General features: G+C 39.2%; 1 protein-coding gene across 4 annotated transcripts in view; it reads right to left on the minus strand.

Annotated features, from left to right (window-relative positions):
* The window catches only part of LOC139934028 (voltage-dependent L-type calcium channel subunit alpha-1D-like), a 205,497-nt gene that overhangs the window by 26,831 nt on the left and 154,703 nt on the right, over positions 1-23,963 (minus strand). For all 4 annotated transcript variants that reach the window (XM_071928304.1, XM_071928302.1, XM_071928300.1 and 1 more), the window contains 13 exons: positions 23,755-23,873; positions 22,632-22,719; positions 21,917-22,077; positions 20,654-20,800; positions 18,617-18,818; positions 17,306-17,464; positions 16,241-16,351; positions 15,426-15,509; positions 8,457-8,579; positions 7,752-7,817; positions 6,272-6,363; positions 5,080-5,242; positions 4,168-4,295 (listed from right to left, as the gene is read on the minus strand). In XM_071928304.1, coding sequence (XP_071784405.1) covers positions 4,168-4,295; positions 5,080-5,242; positions 6,272-6,363; positions 7,752-7,817; positions 8,457-8,579; positions 15,426-15,509; positions 16,241-16,351; positions 17,306-17,464; positions 18,617-18,818; positions 20,654-20,800; positions 21,917-22,077; positions 22,632-22,719; positions 23,755-23,873 — 1,643 coding nt within the window. The remainder of the gene's footprint in view (positions 1-4,167; positions 4,296-5,079; positions 5,243-6,271; positions 6,364-7,751; positions 7,818-8,456; positions 8,580-15,425; positions 15,510-16,240; positions 16,352-17,305; positions 17,465-18,616; positions 18,819-20,653; positions 20,801-21,916; positions 22,078-22,631; positions 22,720-23,754; positions 23,874-23,963) is intronic.

A 23,963-nucleotide genomic window follows, 5' to 3' on the forward strand; every position in this document is an offset into this window, starting at 1 on the left:
TAATAGTAATAGTAATAGTAATAGTAATAGTAATAGTAATAGTAATAGTAATAGTAATAGTAATAGTAATAGTAATAGTAATAGTAATAGTAATAGTAATAGTAATAGTAATAGTAATAGTAATAGTAATAGTAATAGTAATAGTAATAGTAATAGTAATAGTAATAGTAATAGTAATAGTAATAGTAATAGTAATAGTTATAATAATAATAATAATAATAATAAACAACGCTTATAAAGCGCCTTACATCCATGACTGGACCCCAAGGCGCTATACACATTAAAAATAGCTGCAAACAAGAGCAAAAAACCCACGAGCATAAAAGATTTCTAAAAATATTTAACCCCACATCCTACATCTAGATGTTTATAATGTTACCCCTAAACACTATAGGAATAACAAAGAAAAGTTATCAAATAAAGTTAGGTTTAATCAAATAAAAATAATAATAAAAGGTAGGGGCCATTAATAGTCAATGTTAAAAAAAGAACCTCCCCTAAACCCCCAGAGCAGCTCAGCCCTACCACCCATCCCCAAGAATTAGAGCCTCCCTTATACCCCCAGTGCAGCTCAGCCATACCACCCATCACCAGGAATTAGAGCCTCCCCTATACCCACATTGCAGCTCAGCACTACCACCCATCCCCAGTAGTTAGAGCCTCCCCTATACCCCCAGAGCAGCTCCGCCCTACCACCCATCCCCAGGAATTAGAGCCTCCCTTATACCCCCAGTGCAGCTCAGCCCTACCACCCATCCCAAGGAATTAGAGCCTCCCCTATACCCACAGTGTAGTTCAGCCCTACCACCCATCCCCAGGAATTAGAGCCTCCCCTACCCCCAGAGCAGCTCAGCCCTACCACCCATCCCCAGGAATTAGAGCCTCCCCTATACCCACAGAGCAGCTCAGCCCTACCACCCATCCCCAGGAATTAGAGCCTCCCCTATACCCACAGTGCAGCTCAGCCCTACCACCCATCCCCAGGAATTAGAGCCTCCCCTATACCCACAGTGCAGCTCAGCCCTACCACCCATCCCCAGGAATTAGAGCCTCCCCTATACCCACAGTGCAGCTCAGCCCTACCACTCTTCACCAGGAATTAGAGCCTCCCCTATACCCCCAGAGCAGCTCCGCCCTACCACCCATCCCCAGGAATTAGAGCCTCCCCTATACCCACAGTGCAGCTCAGCCCTACCACCCATCCCCAGGAAATAGAGCCTCCTCTATACCCACAGTGCAGCTCAGCCCTACCACCCATCCCCAGGAATTACAGCCTCCCCTATACCCACAGTGCAGCTCAGCCATACCACCCATCCCCAGGAATTAGAGCCTCCCCTATACCCCCAGAGCAGCTCAGCCATACCACCCATCACCAGGAATTAGAGCCTCCCCTATACCCAAAGTACAGCTCAGCCCTACCACCCATCACCTGGAATAAGAGCCTTCCCTATACCCACAGTGCAGCTCAGCCCTACCACCCATCCCCGGGAATTAGAGCCTCCCCTATACCCCCAGAGCAGCTCAGCCATACCACCCATCACCAGGAATTAGAGCCTCCCCTATACCCACAGTACAGCTCAGCCCTACCACCCATCACCTGGAATAAGAGCCTCCCCTATACCCACAGTGCAGCTCAGCCCTACCACCCATCCCCAGGAATTAGAGCCTCCCCTATACCCACAGAGCAGCTCAGCCCTACCACCCATCCCCAGGAATTAGAGCCTCCCCTATACCCACAGTGCAGCTCAGCCCTACCACCCATCCCCAGGAATTAGAGCCTCCCCTATACCCACAGTGCAGCTCAGCCCTACCACCCATCCCCAGGAATTAGAGCCTCCCCTATACCCACAGTGCAGCTCAGCCCTACCACCCATCCCCAGGAATTAGAGCCTCCCCTATACCCACAGTGCAGCTCAGCACTACCACCCATCCCAAGGAATTAGAGCCTCCCCTATACCCACAGTGCAGCTCAGCCATACCACCCATCACCAGGAATTAGAGCCTCCCCTATACCCACAGTACAGCTCAGCCCTACCACCCATCACCTGGAATAAGAGCCTCCCCTATACCCACAGTGCAGCTCAGCCCTACCACCCATCCCCAGGAATTAGAGCCTCCCCTATACCCACAGTACAGCTCAGCCCTACCACCCATCACCAGGAATTAGAGCCTCCCCTATACCCCCATAGCAGCTCAGCCCTACCACCCATCCCAAGGAATTAGAGCCTCCCCTATACCCACAGTGCAGCTCAGCCATACCACCCATCACCAGGAATTAGAGCCTCCCCTATACCCACAGTACAGCTCAGCCCTACCACCCATCACCTGGAATAAGAGCCTCCCCTATACCCACAGTGCAGCTCAGCCCTACCACCCATCCCCAGGAATTAGAGCCTCCCCTATACCCACAGAGCAGCTCAGCCCTACCACCCATCCCCAGGAATTAGAGCCTCCCCTATACCCACAGTACAGCTCAGCCCTACCACCCATCCCAAGGAATTAGAGCCTCCCCTATACCCACAGTGCAGCTCAGCCATACCACCCATCACCAGGAATTAGAGCCTCCCCTATACCCACAGTACAGCTCAGCCCTACCACCCATCACCTGGAATAAGAGCCTCCCCTATACCCACAGTGCAGCTCAGCCCTACCACCCATCCCCAGGAATTAGAGCCTCCCCTATACCCACAGAGCAGCTCAGCCCTACCACCCATCCCCAGGAATTAGAGCCTCCCCTATACCCACAGTGCAGCTCAGCCCTACCACCCATCCCCAGGAATTAGAGCCTCCCCTATACCCACAGTGCAGCTCAGCCCTACCACCCATCCCCAGGAATTAGAGCCTCCCCTATACCCACATTGCAGCTCAGCACTACCACCCATCCCCAGGAATTAAAGTCTCCCCTATACCCACAGTGCAGCTCAGCCCTACCACCCATCCCCAGGAATTACAGCCTCCCCTATACCCCCAGAGCAGCTCAGCCATACCACCCATCACCAGGAATTAGAGCCTCCCCTATACCCACAGTGCAGCTCAGCCCCACCACCCATCCCCAGGAATTACAGCCTCCCCTATACCCCCAGAGCAGCTCAGCCATACCACCCATCACCAGGAATTAGAGCCTCCCCTATACCCACAGTGCAGCTCAGCCCCACCACCCATCCCCAGGAATTAGAGCCTCCCCTATACCCACATTGCAGCTCAGCACTACCACCCATCCCCAGGAAATAGAGCCTCCCCTAAACCCACAGTGCAGCTCAGCCCTGCCACCCATCCCCAGGAATTATAGCCTCCCCTATACCCACAGTGCAGCTCAGCCCTACCACCCATCCCCAGGAATCAGAGCCTTCCCTATACCCACAGTGCAGCTCAGCCCTACCACCCATCCCCAGGAATTAGAGCCTCCCCTATACCCACAGAGCAGCTCCGCCCTACCACCCATCCCCAGGAATTATAGCCTCCCCTATACCCACAGTGCAGCTCAGCCCTACCACCCATCCCCAGGAATTATAGCCTACCCTATACCCACAGTGCAGCTCAGCCCTACCACCCATCCCCAGGAATCAGAGCCTCCCCTATACCCACAGTGCAGCTCAGCCCTACCACCCATCCCCAGGAATTATAGCCTCCCCTATACCCACAGTGCAGCTCAGCCCTACCACCCATCCCCAGGAATCAGAGCCTCCCCTATACCCACAGTGCAGCTCAGCCCTACCACCCATCCCCAGGAATTAGAGCCTCCCCTATACCCACAGTGCAGCTCAGCCCTATCACCCATCACCAGGAATTAGAGCCTCCCCTATACCCACAGTGCAGCTCAGCCCTACCACCCATCCCCAGGAATTAGAGCCTCCCCTATACCCACAGTGCAGCTCAGCCCTATCACCCATCACCAGGAATTAGAGCCTCCCCTATACCCCCAGTGCAGCTCAGCCCTACCCAACAACCCCTGGGGCCAATTTCACAAAGCGCTAAGATTGATCGTAACTGCAAATCAATCCTAGTTGATAGGTAAAGTGTGACGTCACAATGTAAATCACTATTGTGATACTGACAACTTGTCTTACGATGTATTTTATTGCTTTGTGAAATTGAGCCCTGAAGCGTAACTAATTGCTAGAAGTTAAAATCCTAAGAATTTGAGTAGAATTGAAGTAAAAATCTTACGTTGCCTCTGGGTCGTACTCCGCCCAGTTACGGACAAACTCGTCCAAGTGATGGGGCCCGAGAATGGACCAATCACGAGTCAGGTAGTCAAAATTATCCATGATGACCGCCACAAATAAATTGATGATCTGCAAAATAAAAAGAACGACCAAAAATGACAAACAGATTTTGTAACAGATCCTTACATACATACATACATACAACAGAGCATTTATAAAGCGCCTTTTTGCTAAGATCAAGGTGCTATAAAGTGAGCGAACCAATGGAACTATGCTACAACATATTACATTTGATACAGATAAGTTTTAAGAGGTTCCTAAAAATTGGCAAAAGAGTTCAAAGATACTGAGAGGTTGTTCCACATTTGGGGAGCAACGTAGGTGAAAAGCCGGTTGTGAGCGGATGAGAGTGTTCTGGTAGGCTGAGCCCCTTCCCCTACCTCACATTTTCTAAACACTTTAATCACTGTTTTTCCTTTTGTTGTTTCCTTATTATTATTTTTTTATTGAAGATAAATTCTTAGAACATTTTTGTTATCCAAGGCTTTTTTGTTTTGGCTTTTCATAATGTCTTTTTTATTGTGAATGTCTTTTTTATTGTAAATTAAATCGCAATTCAGCGGTATGCTGCTATGACATTTTAAAAATAAATAAATCATAAACCTTACAAACTGAGTGAAACTCAAAGCGAGCAACAGTTGTAAATTAAGTCGCAACTCAGGGGTTTGCTGCTATGACATTGTAAACTTAATAAATCATAAAACTAGAGCAACAGTTGTAAATTAAGTTGAAATTCAGCGGTTTGCTGCTATGATATTTTAAAATGAATAAATCATAAAACTAACAAACTGAGTGGAACACAAAGCGAGCAACGTTTATCTTTAAGAAAAACATTTCAAACAAGAAATCTTACCAGAAATGAGCAGAGACTGTAGAAGGTCAAGAAGTAAAAGTAGGCAAAGTCCGTTCCACATTTCAAACCCTCGTCCACTTCATCCTCTCTCACGTAGCATTTTGCTGAAGGCGAGTCTGCGCATGCTAACATAATCTCTTGCCACGCCTCACCCGTGGCTGATCTGCATAATCAAATCATAAATCAACTCAGATCAAATCAAATCTGAAATCAGTCAAATAAATCTTAAACTGATTCTGAATTTCCTTTGGAAACTGGAAGGGTTGGCAAGTCTTTTCCAAACTTCAACGTCTAAAATGTTCGATCTATTCAATAAGTAGGGTAAAATCAAATTGACTGGTCAAAGTTTACCATACTTTATGCTTTGTTTGGTACACATTCAACAGCACAACTAGCGCCAATAACAGGATAAATAGGAATTGAGAAGCAATGTTGTTTGTTTTAACTTTTTCTATTTATAATTAGACAATAAGTGTAAACCTTAATCTGAGTTATATAGCTGGCAAAGCAATAATGCAAGGGAAGGTCTATTCTGACTTATCTTTATTTTATAAATATGGAAGTGGCACAAAAGAAGGATCACAGCACTCCATGATTTGTTTGTAACACCAAAAAGGATAGCCTCATTGTCTAAATGAATGTTTACTCACACCAGCTTTTGTAAAGAAGACAATGACGGAATTCAAATTTTAGGTGTGGGAGGAAAACCCCAAACAGGGAAACCCACACAATCAAGTAGAGACTGAAAACCCAGTACATATGCACAGTGTAGTGGATTGGATTCGAACCCGATCCACAGAGGTGAAGAGCAAGGAAAGAAACCACCAAGCCAACCTGGGCCCAATTTCATAAAGCCTGTAAGCACATATGTTGCTTAGCACGAAATTTCTTCCTTGATAAAAAACAAGATTACCAACCAAATTTTACTTTATTGCATATTGCTTGTTTTTACTGGCATTCAGCTGTGTTGTTTGCTTAGCCTGAAAATCACATGAAAATTGGTTGGAAACCCTGTTTTTATTAAGGAAGAAATTTCATGCTAAGCAAATTTTCGTGCTTACAGGCTTTATGAAATTGGGCCCTGATACCAACAGCAAGAGAAATAAACCACAGACACAAGGACAACCTGATCCCCCCAAAACTATTTTACAATCTTAAAATTCCCCCCGCCACTTTCCTGACGAGTTCATACCTGAAAAGTACTAAAAGAGCCGCAACAAACGTCTGGAAGTTGTTGTTTCTATTTAGAGGTCCATCTCGCGTTGTTTGAATCTTACCAAACATCTAAAGGAAATGGAAAAAAATTATGGATGAAAACTGGGATTTTTTTTAACTCACTTTTTCTTTAAAGGTGAAGTTCACCTACAGTTTGATTATACTTATCCTATATAAACATAAACATAATGAGCAGGAAAACTGTCCCGTGAACATTTCATTTCCAATTGTGGTAGCATTTTTCAGATATCACCCAATAGACCGTATTGAATATCAGGGGTGCGTTCCACTCGCGCAAACGTTGCCAACAGTTGCGCACGTTCGCCAACAATTTCGAGTGGAACGAGTTGTTCGCCGCCACCGTTGGCGAACGTTGGCAACTTTAGGCAAACATACTTCTGAGGTGTTTGCGAGTGGTTTCTAAAATGGCGGACAAGCATACGGTATTATTTCTAATTTACATTGTATTTTCAGTGGATGATAATGCAGATTTGGAATAACAAAGTTAATAAGTTGATGTTATAATGTCAAAAAGAGGACTATTGCAGCAAAAACGAAGTTAAAAAAAACGTACATATGGTGCGCGCCATATCATTCAAACGATGAAAAAACGTTTGCGCGAACAGTTGCGAGTCGTTTGCGCGAGTGGAACGCACCCCAGGTTTCAGGTTTTCCATTCAGGTTTTCCATACCATGGGTACATGTACAATCATAGAGCAAGGGTACAATGTAAGGGAAAAACTAATTAAAGAACTTAATAACAGTATGGGGAGGTCGCAGACAGAAAGCCTAGGCTGGTACAGGATCTGGCCTCTACAAAAAGAATACATATAAATAATAAGGGAGGCTCTTGAAAATAGATAAATAAGCAATATTAAATATGAAGTTTATTTATTGAATAATTTCATTTAATAACGTCACCGTTCAAATATCTGCCCTACAAGATGGCGTCTGCGAGCGCGTGCATGCTTGTGCCGTCGAAATCAAATCGGGAACGCTGCGTGCTGCGTGTTTCTTTGATGTACGCATATAGAGGCACATTCAGTTTGCCCTACAAGATGGCGACTTTCATAGCAGCGAAAGGGGTTATTCAATACGGTCTATATGTCCACGCAGAAAGAATAATCCGCAATTGGTATACACAATCTGAAAAAAAAGACTTCTCAGATTCAATTTCTTTTGGAATAAAAGAATTATATATTTGTCATAACCACATGACTTTGAAGTTTCTCAAAAAATGGTTTATGCTATCATTAGCTGCTGTACTCTTTACCAAGTAAGTTTTATTTGATACTGAACCCCTTGAGGTGAGTGAGAAAACTTAACTACAGCTACATCTGCAAATGTCTACATATCATCCAGACTAATGAAACACTTATTCACTATTCACTATCATGTATTGGATAAAACTGTTTTCCAAAATATGTTTCCCGCCCAAAAATATCTTTGTTCTTTACCTGCATACCAATGACTGCGTAGACAAAGAATAGCATGACTATTAATAGGGCCACATAGGGAAGTGCCTGCAAAAGAACAAAAGATTTGTATAAATATGGATATCACAAGTACTTGTAGATGTTTTAAATTGCTTTAAATGTACAGTTGAGACACTTAGACCATTGTTTTCATCGTAAAAACTTAATCCTAGCACTGGAACACTGATAAGGTTACTTTATTGAAAGTCAATTGCCCACTTCTTATTGAAAGTCAATTGCTCACGCCATGAGCGCCTGCATTGGCGGATACCGTTGCTATATAAGACTTTGATTATTATTATTATTATTCTAAAAAAAAACCTTTACAGAACCACTTTTTTTTTTAAGAATACAAACTTTATCCATTGCTTTAATGTTTTATGTTTTTCGATTTATGTTTTTCGATTGTGAGGCTGTGATCTGAAGCGTTTAACTCTTGCCAATATTCTTTATGTTGTACTGCACTGTATAAATATCGATGTTATCTTACTGCCTTGTTATCCTGTTTTTGAGCTTTAATCAATCTAAGACATGTAAACTTTCCATATTTTTTTCTTTTTAAAGAGTGGACAATAAAGAATTGAACTGTTTGATACTATCTAAAATCCTACAAATGAATTAGTGCGAGCCTCTGAGACTCAGATGCTTGAAGTAAAGGATTTTTATTCATCGAGCCCCTCCTCTTACCTGGAAGGACTTGATAAATGTCCACAGCAAGGTTCGAATGCCCTCTCCCTTGCTCAGCAACTTGACCAGTCTCATCACTCGGAACAATCGGAAAAAGTTGATGCTAAACCGATTGTCAGATCCCTGCAACAAAGAAAACAACACACATGAGCCAACTTGTTCCAATTGGTAGAGCATTTCATACACCATACAATTTTCTGGACTAATCGTTCTTACAGATATGCCCGTCTTTATACGCAACTTCAGGCTTTTGGGCTGTGTCCTATTTTCTGGACTACTCGTTCTTACAGATATTCCCGTCTTTAAGCGCATCTTCAGGCTTTTGGCTTCTGGGCTGTGTCCAGTGTCTACTTTTTACAACTGTTTAAGAAGGACTCTTTTATTCCTAATCATAAATGCCCTTTTGTTAAAAAGCGACATTCTGTCGCTTTAGCAAATTTTCGAAGTGTGTACATTTTCAAAATATTTTTTTAAAGTTCTGTTTGGTGCACGTTGGGTTGTGTATACGCTCGTTTACAAATAGATTATGTGCCGGTACTAAAAGCTATATATTGCATTCTGCGTAAATAAATTGGTGAACATGAGCTTGCACACCCAACTTGTGAAGTCAGCTGACCTTTAACAGCTCCATTTATGTAATGTCTCTATCGGCTGTTTAAACAGGCTCTCCACCAATAGGAAAAGCGAAACTTTCTGGGGGTATTTATGAATACAACCTAAAAAACTAAAAAAGCAACTAATGAAGTTTGTGATGTTTACAACAAAAATATATATAAAAAAAATATATACAAAAATTAAAATTGGTGTGAAATGAGAACCTTCAGAACACTGGGGAACAACCAAAACACTACACAAACATTTCCAACTGAATAATTTCTCCTTTAAAAATTGAATGAAATGTTCAAAAATGCATGCAGCAATATACAACGGTTGAAACTGAACTTTGAAACAAAATCTGAAAAAAATATTATTTTAAAAAGAAATGGAAAAATGGGGCACCCTTTTAAAAGATCTTACCAGCTTTTAATATATTTATATATATTTTTGCGACAACAAATATTACTTCAACAAAACATGCTGTAATGGAATTAAATACAAGCCCAAAAAAAAAAGACAACAACAAATCAATTTGATGTGAAGGGAAGACAAGGTGAGAACAAGTCGCACATTTTTGTTTCTAAACAAATTTGACAATTTCAAGTTTTAACAATAAACTCTAGATTTTTGTTCATTGCAGTTTTCCAAAGGGCGGAGCTCAGGTAGCATAAAGACAATAAGTTTGAGTTTTTTCATCAGTGCATTTAAAAACATTTTTTTATAAGAAAAAATTATTAAAAGCCTTCTTAAATTCTAAATTTATTTTTGAAGGAAAAACAATCAGTACAATAACACATGCTGAAATGGAAACAAATACATACAAATAATTAAAAGAAAATGAAGAAATAAATTGAATTGTTGTGAAGGGTTGAAAAGGTGAAAACAAACCACACATTATTTGGAAGACAACACATATTGACAAATTCAAGTGTAAACAATAAATATAAAAAACTCCAATTTTTTTTTTTATTGCAATTTCCTCACTCCAAGGTCCAGTTTGGATCAAAAGCCAAGGCCGCCACTCAATTTGAATATTTATAAATATAAAATGTCCCTTTCCCTTCCAAAATTACTGAAAAACAAAGTAAAGAAAATACTTTAAAATAAAGCAAAGCTTCTCGGCACAACCAATTGTAAGAAAAATAATTGTAAAAAATATATGTAATTTTTTTAAAAAGCTTTTGAAGACACATGCTCAGTTACATTTCTAATAAAACCATTAGAACAAAATTAAATGTACCCCGAAAAAGGAATTGAAAAACAGATAATGAATACAAAAATTTTAATGTACCCCAAAAAAGGAATTGAAAAAACAGATAATGAATACAACAAATTTACTGTACCCAAAAAGGGAATTGAAAAACAGACGATGAGTACAAAAAATGTCACCAAAGACGTGATTAAAAAAGACAGAGTTTTTACCATTTGTGAAGCCTGTATACCAGTAAGCTCAAGTAAAGCAATAAAGGAAGGTAAAGAAGTAACAGGAAAAGATGGAGAGCACGTTAGAAATGTGAATGTCATGTCATTGAAAAAAAAACGAAAAAAAAAAACAACAACAACAACAACAACAATAAAGCAAACCCTTCAACTAACTTATCACATTCAAGTATCCTGCAATTCAGATTTTATCAAAGCGATAGACCTCAATTTTTCCAGTCATTTAACTTTCAGTTTGAGTGTTTTTGGTGTTCCCAAATTTACTCATGAAAGTTTTTATATCTTTTAGTTTCGAAAACCAGTGATCTGTTCAAACAAAAGTTAAAGTTGAATCACAGATTTGCATGTGTGACCTCACCAAAGATTTAACCAATCAGTTGCTGTCTTTCCACTGTTTGCTCAGTTTAGACTTCCCATTGGTCATCTGATAAAAAACATTACCTTCAAGTACGCGCTAATCCTCAAATCAGATTCGCGGAATGGAGTGGTGATAAAAACCTATATTGCACGGCTAATATCACTACCATGCGTATTGTGTGTTCTATGTCACGCGCCAAGTTTGATTGAAGATAAATACGTTATCACACGCATGCTCGTGGAAATACGGAAAATATAGCGCGTCTGCGTCCCATATCCAACTCGGCCTTCGGCCTCCTTGGATATGGGACGCAGACGCGCTATATTTTTCCGTATTCCACTCGCACTTGTGTGATAACGTATAATGTCAAATTGCAGATGTTTATGACATATTATAATAACCTATGTTTCATAATATATGAGCACTGAGTAATTAATCTCAGCTCACAACTTCATCAGTTGAAATCTGAACACTAAAATAAACTTTAGACAATCACCGATTGCTGGATAAATTGTATATTTGTTTCCATACATGCCAGTAAACTAAATGTGGATGGTTAAAGTTGTCAGTAAGATTGTAGTACTCAATGACTTCACACCAGTTAGAAAAAAGCTACGGACCATACAGACTAGAGAATAATGTTAAAAGGCAAAGTTCTTCCTGGAATTTGACAAACTACATTCATGTCAAACTCACATAACTAATGACAAGGGGGTGCGAGTGAGTACAAACAACGTTATTTTGAAATTAATATTCAAATAAACAAGACAGTTTAAAAAACTATCTGAAAGAAATGAAAAGAATACTAAAAATGAATGACAAAAGTAAACAGGTTTTTGTTCTGGTAGAACGCAAGTAATAGGGTGGATACAGGGTGTCATAGTTGAGTGGTTCAGGGCATCAAACTCAAGTTCTGGTGGTTAAGTTATTGTGTGTGAGTGTAGGTTCGAATCCCAGTCATGACACTTGTGTCCTTGAGCAAGATGCTAAAAAACATATAAAATGTAATAGAGGTGAGAGTCATTGGGTGTTTTTGCAAAGTGGTTTAGAGATCGGACTAAAGTTGTGGTAGTTATGTCATCTTGTGTGAGTGTGGGTTCGAATCCCGGTCATGACACTTGTGTCCTTGATATTATGTTTCCTGACCATAAGGCAGTATACGTTTATTGATGATAAAATGAAATTAAACAATAATTTTGTGCTGGCAAGTTTGCAGTCATAAAACTAAACCTTAGTGCAATATCATTAAAACTTGCAAAGTATTTCGACCCAAACAAAAAAATAGTGATATAAAATTGAAACTGCGATAACTGAAATTAAAATAAGTTTGTTTAGAACAGGATGAGAGACAGCTTTCAAGAAAAAGTTGCAACATTGGTTAGTCAGAAAACAGTTTGAATTCCTTTTATTTATTAGTACTTATTATTTTTTTGGTGCAAAGGAGTCATTCCTGGAAACAGTTTTGCCAGAGAAGCTGGAAAAATGTTCAGGCTTTAAGAACAGTTTTGTAATCATAAAGCAATGTTGCAACTTTCCATTGATATTATAGAAGACTACAAACAGATTCACAGAAGTCTTGAAAAGAACAAAACAAACACTGTTTGATAAGATGAGAATTAAGATGGGTTTTTCAAATAGACAGTATGCAATGACATCCAAGATCATTGTATAAATTTGATGACCAGTTCACCAAAATAAAAACAAAAAGGTAAAAGAAAACGCTGAAGGATGCGAGAAATAAAGTTATAAGCAGTTTATGTTTGATTCAAGGAGTTCCAATAGCCTTATACGCTTGTCCCAATGCACATGATCAGCATGCAATGGATTCTTGGTAATATCCAAGTTCAAGTTGGCAACCATCATAGTGCGCTGATTTTGAGACAATGCAATACACATCTTCAAAACCATAGTTACATGTGAACAACTGCTTGGCTGCTTGATTTATTTTCTAACTGTATTTGTGACCCGCTCTGTGAAAATGAGTCAGATGTAGGCAATTTCAGGAATTGAGTCATATGCATGGCTGGAAAGAACACACCACTAGCAGTTATTTGGTATGTCTAAGCTTTGGGGTGTGTCGCGTTGCTGAGTAACTCCAATTTGAAAAGTAAAGTGTGTTTTAAACTACCATTTCACGCAAAAGGATACAAATTCGACCAAAGTATGATCACAAAATTGTTGTATTCATAGCTTTATTGCCTAAAAAAAAAGTGTTCTAACGGTTTACCATGCAAATATAAATCTTAAAAATTTTTAAAAATATATATAAAAATGTTTTGATATTTTCCACATTAAACTTTCCATTACTCAATAATGCTTTTGGCGACATCTGACTCATTTTCACAGAGTGGGTCACATTTAGTTTCCTAGGATGCATTGCAGTGAATTTTTTGAGATGGCGCTTGTGCATTATAACATCCTCTAATCAATTCCTGCAACAGTCTTATTTTCTCTTTTAATTTGTTGTTCTTTTATTTTTTGTGCTAAAAGTTTAAAAAGATCTTGCACAAAAGTGATTTCGGGTACCAGCTTTTGGCTCGAAACTCAAATCTGATATCAAGATAACAGCAAATGGTGACCTGCATCATTGCACAGGGTCTGGGGAAAGTGGGGGGGGGGGGGGGGTCCATTAGTGTTGTGATGGGGAGTACAATGGGTCTATCGCAGTGTATGGGGGCAATCGGCATTGCTAATAGTTATTAGACTCCTCAAATTAAAAGTTGATCCGAGGGTACATTTTGTTGGTCAATGGATCTACTTTGCTATCAATTGTATAGTCATTCATTAATCCACTTTGTGAAGAATATCTCTGTAACATTCTACAACCTTTATATTTTCAAAAATACTCTGACAGGAATTCAAATTGTTACGCTTTTATAACAAAATGATTTGCTGATCCATATTGACCCCTTGCACGCGCGTCACACGCGGCGACTGATGCCACGCTCACAATGTTGGTGGGCAGTTAGGTTTACGTGTATTAACGCCGCGTCGCCTAAAATGCAGATTTCACTGCATAACGCAAAGCATAGAGTTATATACAAACGCACAGTGAAATTGCCCACCAGTATGGCGCATTCAAGATTTTTCTGATGATGACGTCAGGTGAAATGGGGCAATAGGCTGTATTTTTACCTCTGTCTAGGAGTGTGTGAAACAGGGTAGGAAAAGGAGATTGTTATAGTTGTTGGCAAACATAATGTACAGCAAGACATGAACGAATGATTATACAGGAACTAACAAGGGTCATGAATATGCATAGACCTTATGAATAAACATACAACCTAGTAGACTGACCGTCTGAATATTCAACAGAGACATCAATGGTGTGCAATGGAAGCGAGATATTAATGAGGCAAAAGAATGCAAATGCAAAGAGAAATTGATTATTTACATGGAAATGGATTAGTTTGACAAGAAATGAATGATTCACACAAAAGAAAACAATCAGAAAGGACTAAAAACAGAGTGGCAGCTGTCGTTCCGCAAGAAGAAGAAATGCAGACAATGATGATGAGATATGAACAAAAGACTTGTTTGTAGTTGATAAAAAGATTGTGGGGTGAATAGGTAGATGAATAACAGAATCATTTCCAGATTGTTACTTTGTCACAAACCAAGTGTTTGAAGTGAAAAGTGAACAAGAATGACTTTTCAAAAATCCAGTGGTAAATGAAAAAGTGTGGTGAATATGTAATTGAAAAATAGAATCATTTGCAGATTGTTACTTTGCCACAAGTCGAGCGTTTGAAGTGAAAAGTTACACCAGATTGTGTACAAGAGTGACTTTTTAGTACTTCAGAGGTAAATGAAAACAAAAAAAATGACAGGACGTGTACGAAGCAGAAACTTTGTAACATCATGGGGCACTTTTGTAGTTGTCTCTGTATATATGGAATAAGTCTTGAATTTAAAAAAAAAAATAATCAGCGACAACTTCTTAAGTAAAGCTCCATTTTTCAAATTGAAACAACTATTTGAACTTATGTAGGTGTCTCTGTATATATGGAATAGGTCTTGAATTTAAAAAAAAAAATAATCAGCAACAACTTGTTAAGTAAAGCTCCATTTTTCAAATTGAAACGACCATTTGAACTTATGTTATGTATTGATGCAAACGTAAATTATCTCCGCTTGCTGCAGACCATCTTGAATGAGTCTGAAATTTTTAAGCAACTTTCTACCAGGAAAATCATGAAACAGTGAACAGTGTCCCTCGTACAGCAAGAGCAAAATGCTACACAAAATGTATCAGTTGGTGCTCAAAAAATAACCATTTGCCAGTCACGATTAGCATTTAGTGTGAACCAAGTCTGTTCAGACAAACAAAATTTGCTATGCGAAAGTGCTAGATGATATTGTTCCTTGACGATTCCATAAGTTTATTGAATTCCATGCTGAGGTACCACACAGGATTTCTAGTTCCATCCGCTCACCTGTATTGGAAATGCAGCTTTTAATCTTATCTTTCACTTTTTGTAAGTCGTAGAAATACAAACTTAACAAAAATTATGCACAAGGAGAAGTTTTCACAGAAAAACTTTCTTATAGAAATATAGCAGAGGTATACTCACATTTACTTCGGAAATAATTATATCTATGATGCTACCGATGACAATCACAAAATCAAATAAGTTCCATAAATCTCGTACATAATTCTGTAAGAACAAACAGAAAACGAACATGTTACTAACCATGTGTACATAATCAGGAAGCCAGTTATAAAGGCAACTTTATACAAAATACATGTTACTTTAGTTGGTAAATAATTTCAGCTGGGAAAAGGACCTATTTTATTCTCTCAGAGGAGAAGTCATACAAACGAATAAAATGTAACTTAAATAAGGGAACCAATGTGTGGTGAAGAGGTTTTCAACTTGTGGTTTAATCCCAACGAGACCTGGTTCTTGATAATTTTACCGAGACGAAGTCGAGGTAAATTATAAAGAACCAGGCCTTCGGCGGGTTTAAACCACTAGTTGAAAACCGATTCAACACACTTTGATTCCCATTCATAAATACCTTTTCGGTCAAACGGTAAAATAAATGCAAATTCTATAGATGTTAAATGATTTCTTTCAACACACACCCCTCCAGCTATGAAATCGTAAATCCCGCCGCCGCCCTCGGGTAAACAACTCCTTCTAAGGGAATGCTGTGTGCGTCGCGCGTATCGCGTGATGTGGCACAACTGTTTCAGCCGTTGCGGTTAATAACTTGATACATGAATGGTTCAATACAATAAATAACCCCCCCCCCCCCCCAACCCTCCGGCACCCAATATGTCTTTTTACTAGGAAAGGAAGGGTGTACATGTAAATGAAAACAGGGAAAGAGAACAGCATCACTGGGTATAAAAATGGAGGTACGTACTCAGTACACCACTCACCTTTAACTTGAAGGCAGTTATCTTAAGTATACATTCCACTAAAAAGATGGCTGTGAACACTATGTTGACTCTATCTAGCACTTCAGAATAGTTATCTGGCTGATTGTAGTACTGAAATAAGAAAACACACAGAAAATTAACGTTCCTAAACTTCCAAAGACTAAAAATAATGCCTCATCTCTCTTCATTTTATTTGATGATCCCTCAAAAAGGGGAAAAAAGAGTACTTGAAATGAGTCTAGGAGATGAGACTTTTACAACAAATTATTCTGAAGAGTCAAAATTCTTTTGTGAGACAGTTTCACACATAAAAACAAGTTTGTGGTGCACTTTTTAATCGAATGGACAGATCTTACAGATTAGTGTAGACATCAACATTGTGGACAGCAGAAGAAATCCGATCAGCCTTTTTGAGGTATGGTGGATACTATATGAGTGCACTGTTCGGTATTGTGTGTATACAGACAGATTTACCCAAACCTAATAGTGTTGTAGTAATGTGTCCACCGTCTCATAATGGCTTATACTAGCTAGCTTTAGAACTAAAATCGTACATCAGGCTCCCATTTATACACCCGGGTCAAGAGAAGCAATTATGGTTAAGCACCTTGCTCAAGGACACAAGTGTCGTGAACGGGAATCAAACCCACACTCTGTGAGTATTCAGCCATCAGAACATGAGTTAGTCCGCACAGCCACAACATGAGTAAAGAGTGATTTTTATTATTATCCACTATTATCTTCCACTACACGCTTATCCTCCAATCAGATGCTCAAACCAGAGTGTGATAACAGACGATAACCTACTCGCAGTTTTAATATTGCACTCTATATTGCATTCTATACGTGCAAAACTAAAAAACAAAACTCAAACCTAACCTCATTGACTTAATGAGGCTGGAAGATAAATTCATAGTCACACTCGTGCTCGTGGAATATGGCCGAGTTGGATATATGGGACGCAGACACGCTATATTTTTTCGTATTCCACTCGCACTTATGTGATAACTTATAAAATTATTATTGAAAAAGAAGTGTGAATGTAATATTTTCTACTCTACTCACCTTCATGGCTAGTACAATAGTGTTCATCATGATCAGGACAAATATCAAATACTCAAACGGTCTCGACGTCACTATTTTCCACACTTTCAACTGCTTTGAATTCTTTGGAATGTACTTGCGGCCCGGTTTGGCTTTGAGAGCAAATTCTAGGCACTGACGCTGTGGAATTAAGCAGTCAATAAGAACGGAAATTAATATAAAAATTATGATAAGCACCTAATAAAATGATGAAACATTCATAATCAAAAGAGTACAATGTATTTATCTATTTGTTGATTTATTTGATAAATCAAGACTCTAACTAGTCCAGACTAGTCCTAGGACTCTTAAGGAGATATTTTAAAACATAGGCTAGTCCTAAAAGACTAGTCTTAACTCTTTGTGAAATCCACCCCAGGCCATAAAAAGCCATTAGAAAACATACAGAAAATCTTAAATTACAGGCCAACCATTCCAAACAGAAATGCTGTAACAAACAGTGGCACTGAACCAAAGGTGAACCAAATCACTACCTACGACAGTAATTCCCTAAAAAACAAACCCGAAAAAGTCTATAACACCAGGGCCCAACTTCATAGAGCTGCTAAGCACAAAAATTTGCTTAGCATGAAATTTATTCCTTGATTAAAACAGGATTTTCAACCAAATTTCAATTTGTTGCATATTGCTTGTTACTGGTACTTAACTGTTGTTTGCTTATCCTGAAAATCACGTGGAAATTTGGTTGGTAATCCTGTATTTATCAAGGAAGAAATTTCATGCTCAGCAAATTTTTGCGCTTAGCAGCTGTTTGAAATTGGGCTCAAGTCAATCCCAGGTAGTCACCCCGTCCAAATTTGTAAAAATTGGTCATCAGACAAGTACCGGTGTAGTTACAGCGCAGTACGATCAAACAAATGTAATAACATAGTTTTTCAGGAACAGAAAAACACTGTTCAGAGACAAAATATGTATAGAAAGGAATATTCCAGAGCAAAAACCTGGCCATGCAACTTGAAAGTTTTATAAATGATTTCATAAAATGTGTATAGAAAGGAATATTCCAGAGCAAAAACCTGGCCATGCAACTTAAAAGTTTTATATATGATTTCATAAAATGTGTCTTTGAATTGCAATTAAATTATTGTATTCACTATCCATCAATAAAACAAAACGATAGATAAGATAAGAACTTTATAATCCCACACTGGGAAAATTAAAACTGGCTTTGGAGTACAGACATAAACACTACATATTTAGAGCAATAAACAGACAGATTGAAGAAAAAGTTTTGTATGAATATCAAGCATACAAATATGTTTAAAACAGCACCTGATTTTTGTCCAGCTCACAATTCTTGAACTCCTGTTCTCCTTCGTTCTGGAAGGTGACGATGACAAAACCAACGAAGATGTTGACCATAAAGAAGGCTATAACGATGATGTAGATGAAGAAAAAGATGGCCACGCCCAGTTGATTATTCCTGATTGGTCCCCTACCACTCTTACTGGCGTCTACGGCGACATATAATAACCTGTGGGTATGACAAAGGAAAATAATGCGAAATTAGAATTAGCTGAACTTGCAAACTGCTTACAAACCCAAAAGACCTTTTGGTATAAAAGCAAACAAATAGTTAATGGCCTGATATGTCAAAAGTCTTTCTGGACAGCTAAACGACAACACATGATAACACAAGTATTGTTTGAAGCTTTGTATGGTGTCGATAAATATGAAGAAACTATACATAAATAGTTAACTTGCAGGTACAACCATGTGTACATCACTTTTGTGGGAGTGTTGGCTCTGAGAAGAGCCGGTGTGGTCTCGACATTTCGAACAGTAGGCCTATACTTTGCTCGTCTCGCATGTAGATTGGGTTTTCAGTCCCTACCTGATTGTGTGGGTATCCCCTGTTGGAGTTTTCCTCCCACATCTAAAACTGAATAATTCTTCATCATCTCCTGTGCATCCTACTTGTGCTGTAGAATGTTTAAAGTAAAGTCTTTCCCGAGCCAATCTGGCTCATCAGGCCAGTGTTTTTATCCAGTTTCCTTGGCATCTTCTCCTATTCATTCTGTTATTGGAGCTAATTGTGCTGTAGAATGTGTAAAGTAAAGTCTTTCTCGAGCCATTCTGGCTCATCAGGCCGGTGTTTATATCCAGTTTCCTTGGCATATTCTCCTATTCATTCTGTTATTGGCGCTAATTGTGCTGTAGAATGTGTAAAGTAAAGTCTTTCTCGAGCATTCTGGCTCATCAGGCCGGTGTTTATATCCAGTTTCCTTGGCATCTTCTCCTATTCAATCTGTTATTGGCGCTAATTGTGCTGTAGAATGTGTAAAGTAAAGTCTTTCCCTAGCCATTCTGGCTCATCAGGCCGGTGTTTATATCCAGTTTCCTTGGCATCTTCTCCTATTCGATCTGTTATTGGCGCTAATTGTGCTGTAGAATGTGTAAAGTAAAGTCTTTCTCGAGCCATTCTGGCTCATCAGGCCGGTGTTTATATCCAGTTTCCTTGGCATATTCTCCTATTCATTCTGTTATTGGCGCTAATTGTGCTGTAGAATGTGTAAAGTAAAGTCTTTCTCGAGCATTCTGGCTCATCAGGCCGGTGTTTATATCCAGTTTCCTTGGCATCTTCTCCTATTCAATCTGTTATTGGCGCTAATTGTGCTGTAGAATGTGTAAAGTAAAGTCTTTCCCTAGCCAATCTGGCTCATCAGGCCGGTGTTTATATCCAGTTTCCTTGGCATCTTCTCCTATTCGATCTGTTATTGGCGCTAATTGTGCTGTAGAATGTGTAAAGTAAAGTCTTTCCCGAGCCATTCTGGCTCATCAGGCCGGTGTTTATATCCAGTTTCCTTGGCATCTTCTCCTATTCGATCTGTTATTGGCGCTAATTGTGCTGTAGAATGTGTAAAGTAAAGTCTTTCCCTAGCCATTCTGGCTCATCAGGCCGGTGTTTATATCCAGTTTCCTTGGCATCTTCTCCTATTCATTCTGTTATTGGCGCTAATTGTGCTGTAGAATGTGTAAAGTAAAGTCTTTCCCAAGCCATTCTGGCTCATCAGGCCAGTGTTTATATCCAGTTTCCTTGGCATTGAACAACTTAGAATACTTATTCCCCCCCCCCCCCACCCCCCGGACGGACAGGATACCAGTCCATCGCAGGTTACTCCCCAGCTCTCAATGGTACCAATTTGTACTGTTGGTTAGAGAGAAGCAATTATGATAAAGTGCCTTGCCCAAGGACAAAAGTTTCTCGATTGACCAGGCAATGATTCGAACCCATATTCAAATTACAGAACTTAAAAGTCCACTGTTGGATGTGTAATGAAATAAAGAAAAAGACTAGAGTGGACTTACTTCGGCCATCCTTCGAAGGTTGAGATGGTAAACAGCGCCAACATTCCACTGGCCACGTTGTTGAAGTTGAAGTCATTTAAAGTCCAATTTCGATCTTGTACTTGTGGTTGTAAGTAGTTGCCATCTTTGTACACTATGAATTCACCTCTGCAAGCAAACACAATTAGTCATCAATAAGGGAATCAATGTGTGGTGAAGAGGTTTTCAACTAGTGGTTTAATCCCAACGAGGCCTGGTTCTTGATAATTTTACCGCGACGAAGTCGAGACCTCGGCGGGTTTAAACCACTAGTTGAAAACCGATTCAACACACTTTGATTCTCATTCCTAAATACCATTTCGGTCAAAAAACATCAACACTTTTTGGTCAAATAGTAAAATAAATTCAAAAATTATAATTGTGCGATGATTTCTTTCAACACAACACCCCTCCAGCCATGAAATGGTAAAGACCTCTGTCGCCCTCGGGAAAACAACTCCTTATAAGGGAATGCTGGGCGCGTCGCGTGTATCACGTGATGTGGCACAACTGTTTCAGCCGTTGCTCTCGACCAATAGGAATGAAGAAACTGTCTTATAAAAACAGGTGCAAGCTCGCGTGTCACGCCCATGTTTCAACACTTTTTACTGGTGTTATATCATCCATTCAAACAGCCCCTCGTGATGCCCTCACGACCAATCAGAATGGATAAACTGTCTTAGGTATTTATGAATGTTAACTAATGTGAACAGTACATTTTTTTCTTCGTACATTTTTTTCTTCACAGAAGTCGGGAAAGTACTGAGTATACAGTACTAACACACATTGGTGAACCCATGTATTGGTAAAACCAAAATGAACATTCTTTATCCCAGATGCAAATTTAACATCTATAAGTACCATACAGTTGTTTCAATGGGCCTGGAATTAAACAGAGGCAATTTCCTCTGATGCCTTTGTTCTTTGCCTTGGTGCCCCTTCAAAAGTTTCCCATACTCTTTAAGACAAAATTAAAACTTCCTTGCCCTCTCAAAGGTGAAATTCCGGACAACTGTGTAAAGTGAAATAAAATGGTCAACAACTAAAAAAAAAAAACACCCCAAAACCCAGCGTTTCGAATTAAGACAAGTTTAGACTAAAGTAGTGACTTTATTTAAATCTATAACCTTGATTATCATTCACCACAGTTGAATTGAACTCCCATACTCCCTGTGGAATTATTTTTAAAACAAACACAAAAAGTTTCACCACACTTGGCAATCAATAAAAGAGGTTGAAACTCACTGGCAATCTTCCTTAGTCATCTTTGAAGCGTCCGTACACGACGAAAACTTGCCGTTAAACAGCTGAACGCCGATACAAGCGAACATGAAGACCAGAAGGAACATTACCATCATGATATTACCAATCGTCTTAATAGCAACAAACACACACTGAACCACATGCTGTGGAATTAAACAAAGGTAAACAAAGGTACATGTACCAGTCAAAAATAATAATAATAATAATAACAGTATTTATAAAGCGCCAAATTGCCAAAGGAAACAAGGCGCTGAGAAAGAAGGGGAAAAGGACCAAAGATAAAGACGACCAGCTACAAAGAGGCAAAAAGGTGGGTTTTGAGAGCACGTTTGAAGGCTGGGGGACACTGTTTGAGCTTCTGGTTAGGGTAGGTAAATAACTGGTCCTGGATTCTCACCTTTTACTACAAGAATTTCTTCTTTTTTTGGGGGGGGGGGGAGGGGGGCGATACCAAGAAAGCATTTTAGCATGCATCATGAAGCCTAACATTGTGTGACATAGTCATACTTAACCTATATACCATATGGTCTGTCATCGATTAGGAACTAAAATTTAAGTCCCTTGTTGCTGTTATGGTTAAGTACTAAACCTCCTTGCTCTAGTATCAGAAAGTACTTATATTCCAATCCTTAATATTGCTGTTATGTTAAAGTACTATTATTTCAATCCTGCGTCATTGTTATGGTAAAGTACTAACCTTTAAACCCTTTGCTCTGTTAATGGCCCTGAGAGGTCTTAGCACTCTTAGAACTCTTAAAATTTTCACGGCTGATATAGCTTGGCCACTGAAATAAATCAAAACAAAAGTATGAATTTATTAGATGTTAAATTTGCATCGGGGATAACGAATATTAATTTGTGGTTTTTACCCATATACACCGATGTGTGTAGCACTGTATACTCGGTACTTTCCCGAGTCCTGTGAACAAAAAATCACAGGCATCCCACACGAGTAAAATGCATCTGATTTTTTTTTCACAGGACTCAGGAAAATACTGAGTATACAGTGCTACACACATCGGTGGATATGGGTAAAAACCAAAAATTTATAAAAGTATTAATTGATTTGAAATGAACATTTTAATAATTTACAACTATTACAAAGGATCGGTTGAGCTGACAAAACAGACGCAGTAGTTTCATGTTTTGTGTGATCAACCTTATTTAACTTGGAAAAAAAAAAACTGTGAAAAAATGTGATTTATTGATTGTGCGAGTCAAGAGAAAATAGTAAAAACAAAATAATAAGCAGTTTTCAGCATTTAAACACATCTGGGGCCAATTTCAAAGCTGCTGAAGCACAAAATTTGCTTAAGCACAAAAATAGCTTGCTTAATTTACACATGTTACTTGCCAAAATTCCATGCCATAGACATTGGTTGTGACTGCATGGTATTTAGCAGCTGTTTCCTTAGCATTTCCTAAGCTCTTAAGTTAAGCAGCTCTATGAAATTGGACCCAGCTGTTGAGTCTGTCAAGGTTTTCAGATAGTTCTCTCAAATACGACTTCATTTCGGAGGAAAATATTTCACATGATTTTAGTATGAACTTGATAATCAGTAATATTTCTGACTAAATTAATAATCCTTTATATTACTTTTGAAAGATATCTCATCCAAGTTTATTTTAATTTTTATTGGACAGAAAGTTATCAAGTGAGCATGTTTTTTTTCTTCAAAGGTTACAGCATAGAATACAGCAACGTCGAAAAGAATTATGATTAGGACAATTTCTGGCTTGATTTTGAAGTTTGGGAAAAGTACACTCAGTTATACACATGAGATTTTTGAGGGAATTATAGTTTACTGTTGTTAACTTACTTCTTCTGCGTTCGAAGAGCGATGGAGACATATGATACTGTGACGACTAACATATCCAGTAGATTGAACGAATTACGACAGAAGGCACTTCTGTGAATAACTAGCCCGTAGGAAATAACCTTAGGGGGAAAAAAGTGAAACAAATTTATGTTGATTATTGGTTATTTTTTGAGGGTGTTGCAACACCAGGAACTGTCCATCGAAAAGTC

This window comes from Asterias amurensis, chromosome 2 (assembly GCF_032118995.1).
Source record: "Asterias amurensis chromosome 2, ASM3211899v1".
NCBI classification, from domain to species: Eukaryota; Metazoa; Echinodermata; class Asteroidea; order Forcipulatida; family Asteriidae; genus Asterias; species Asterias amurensis.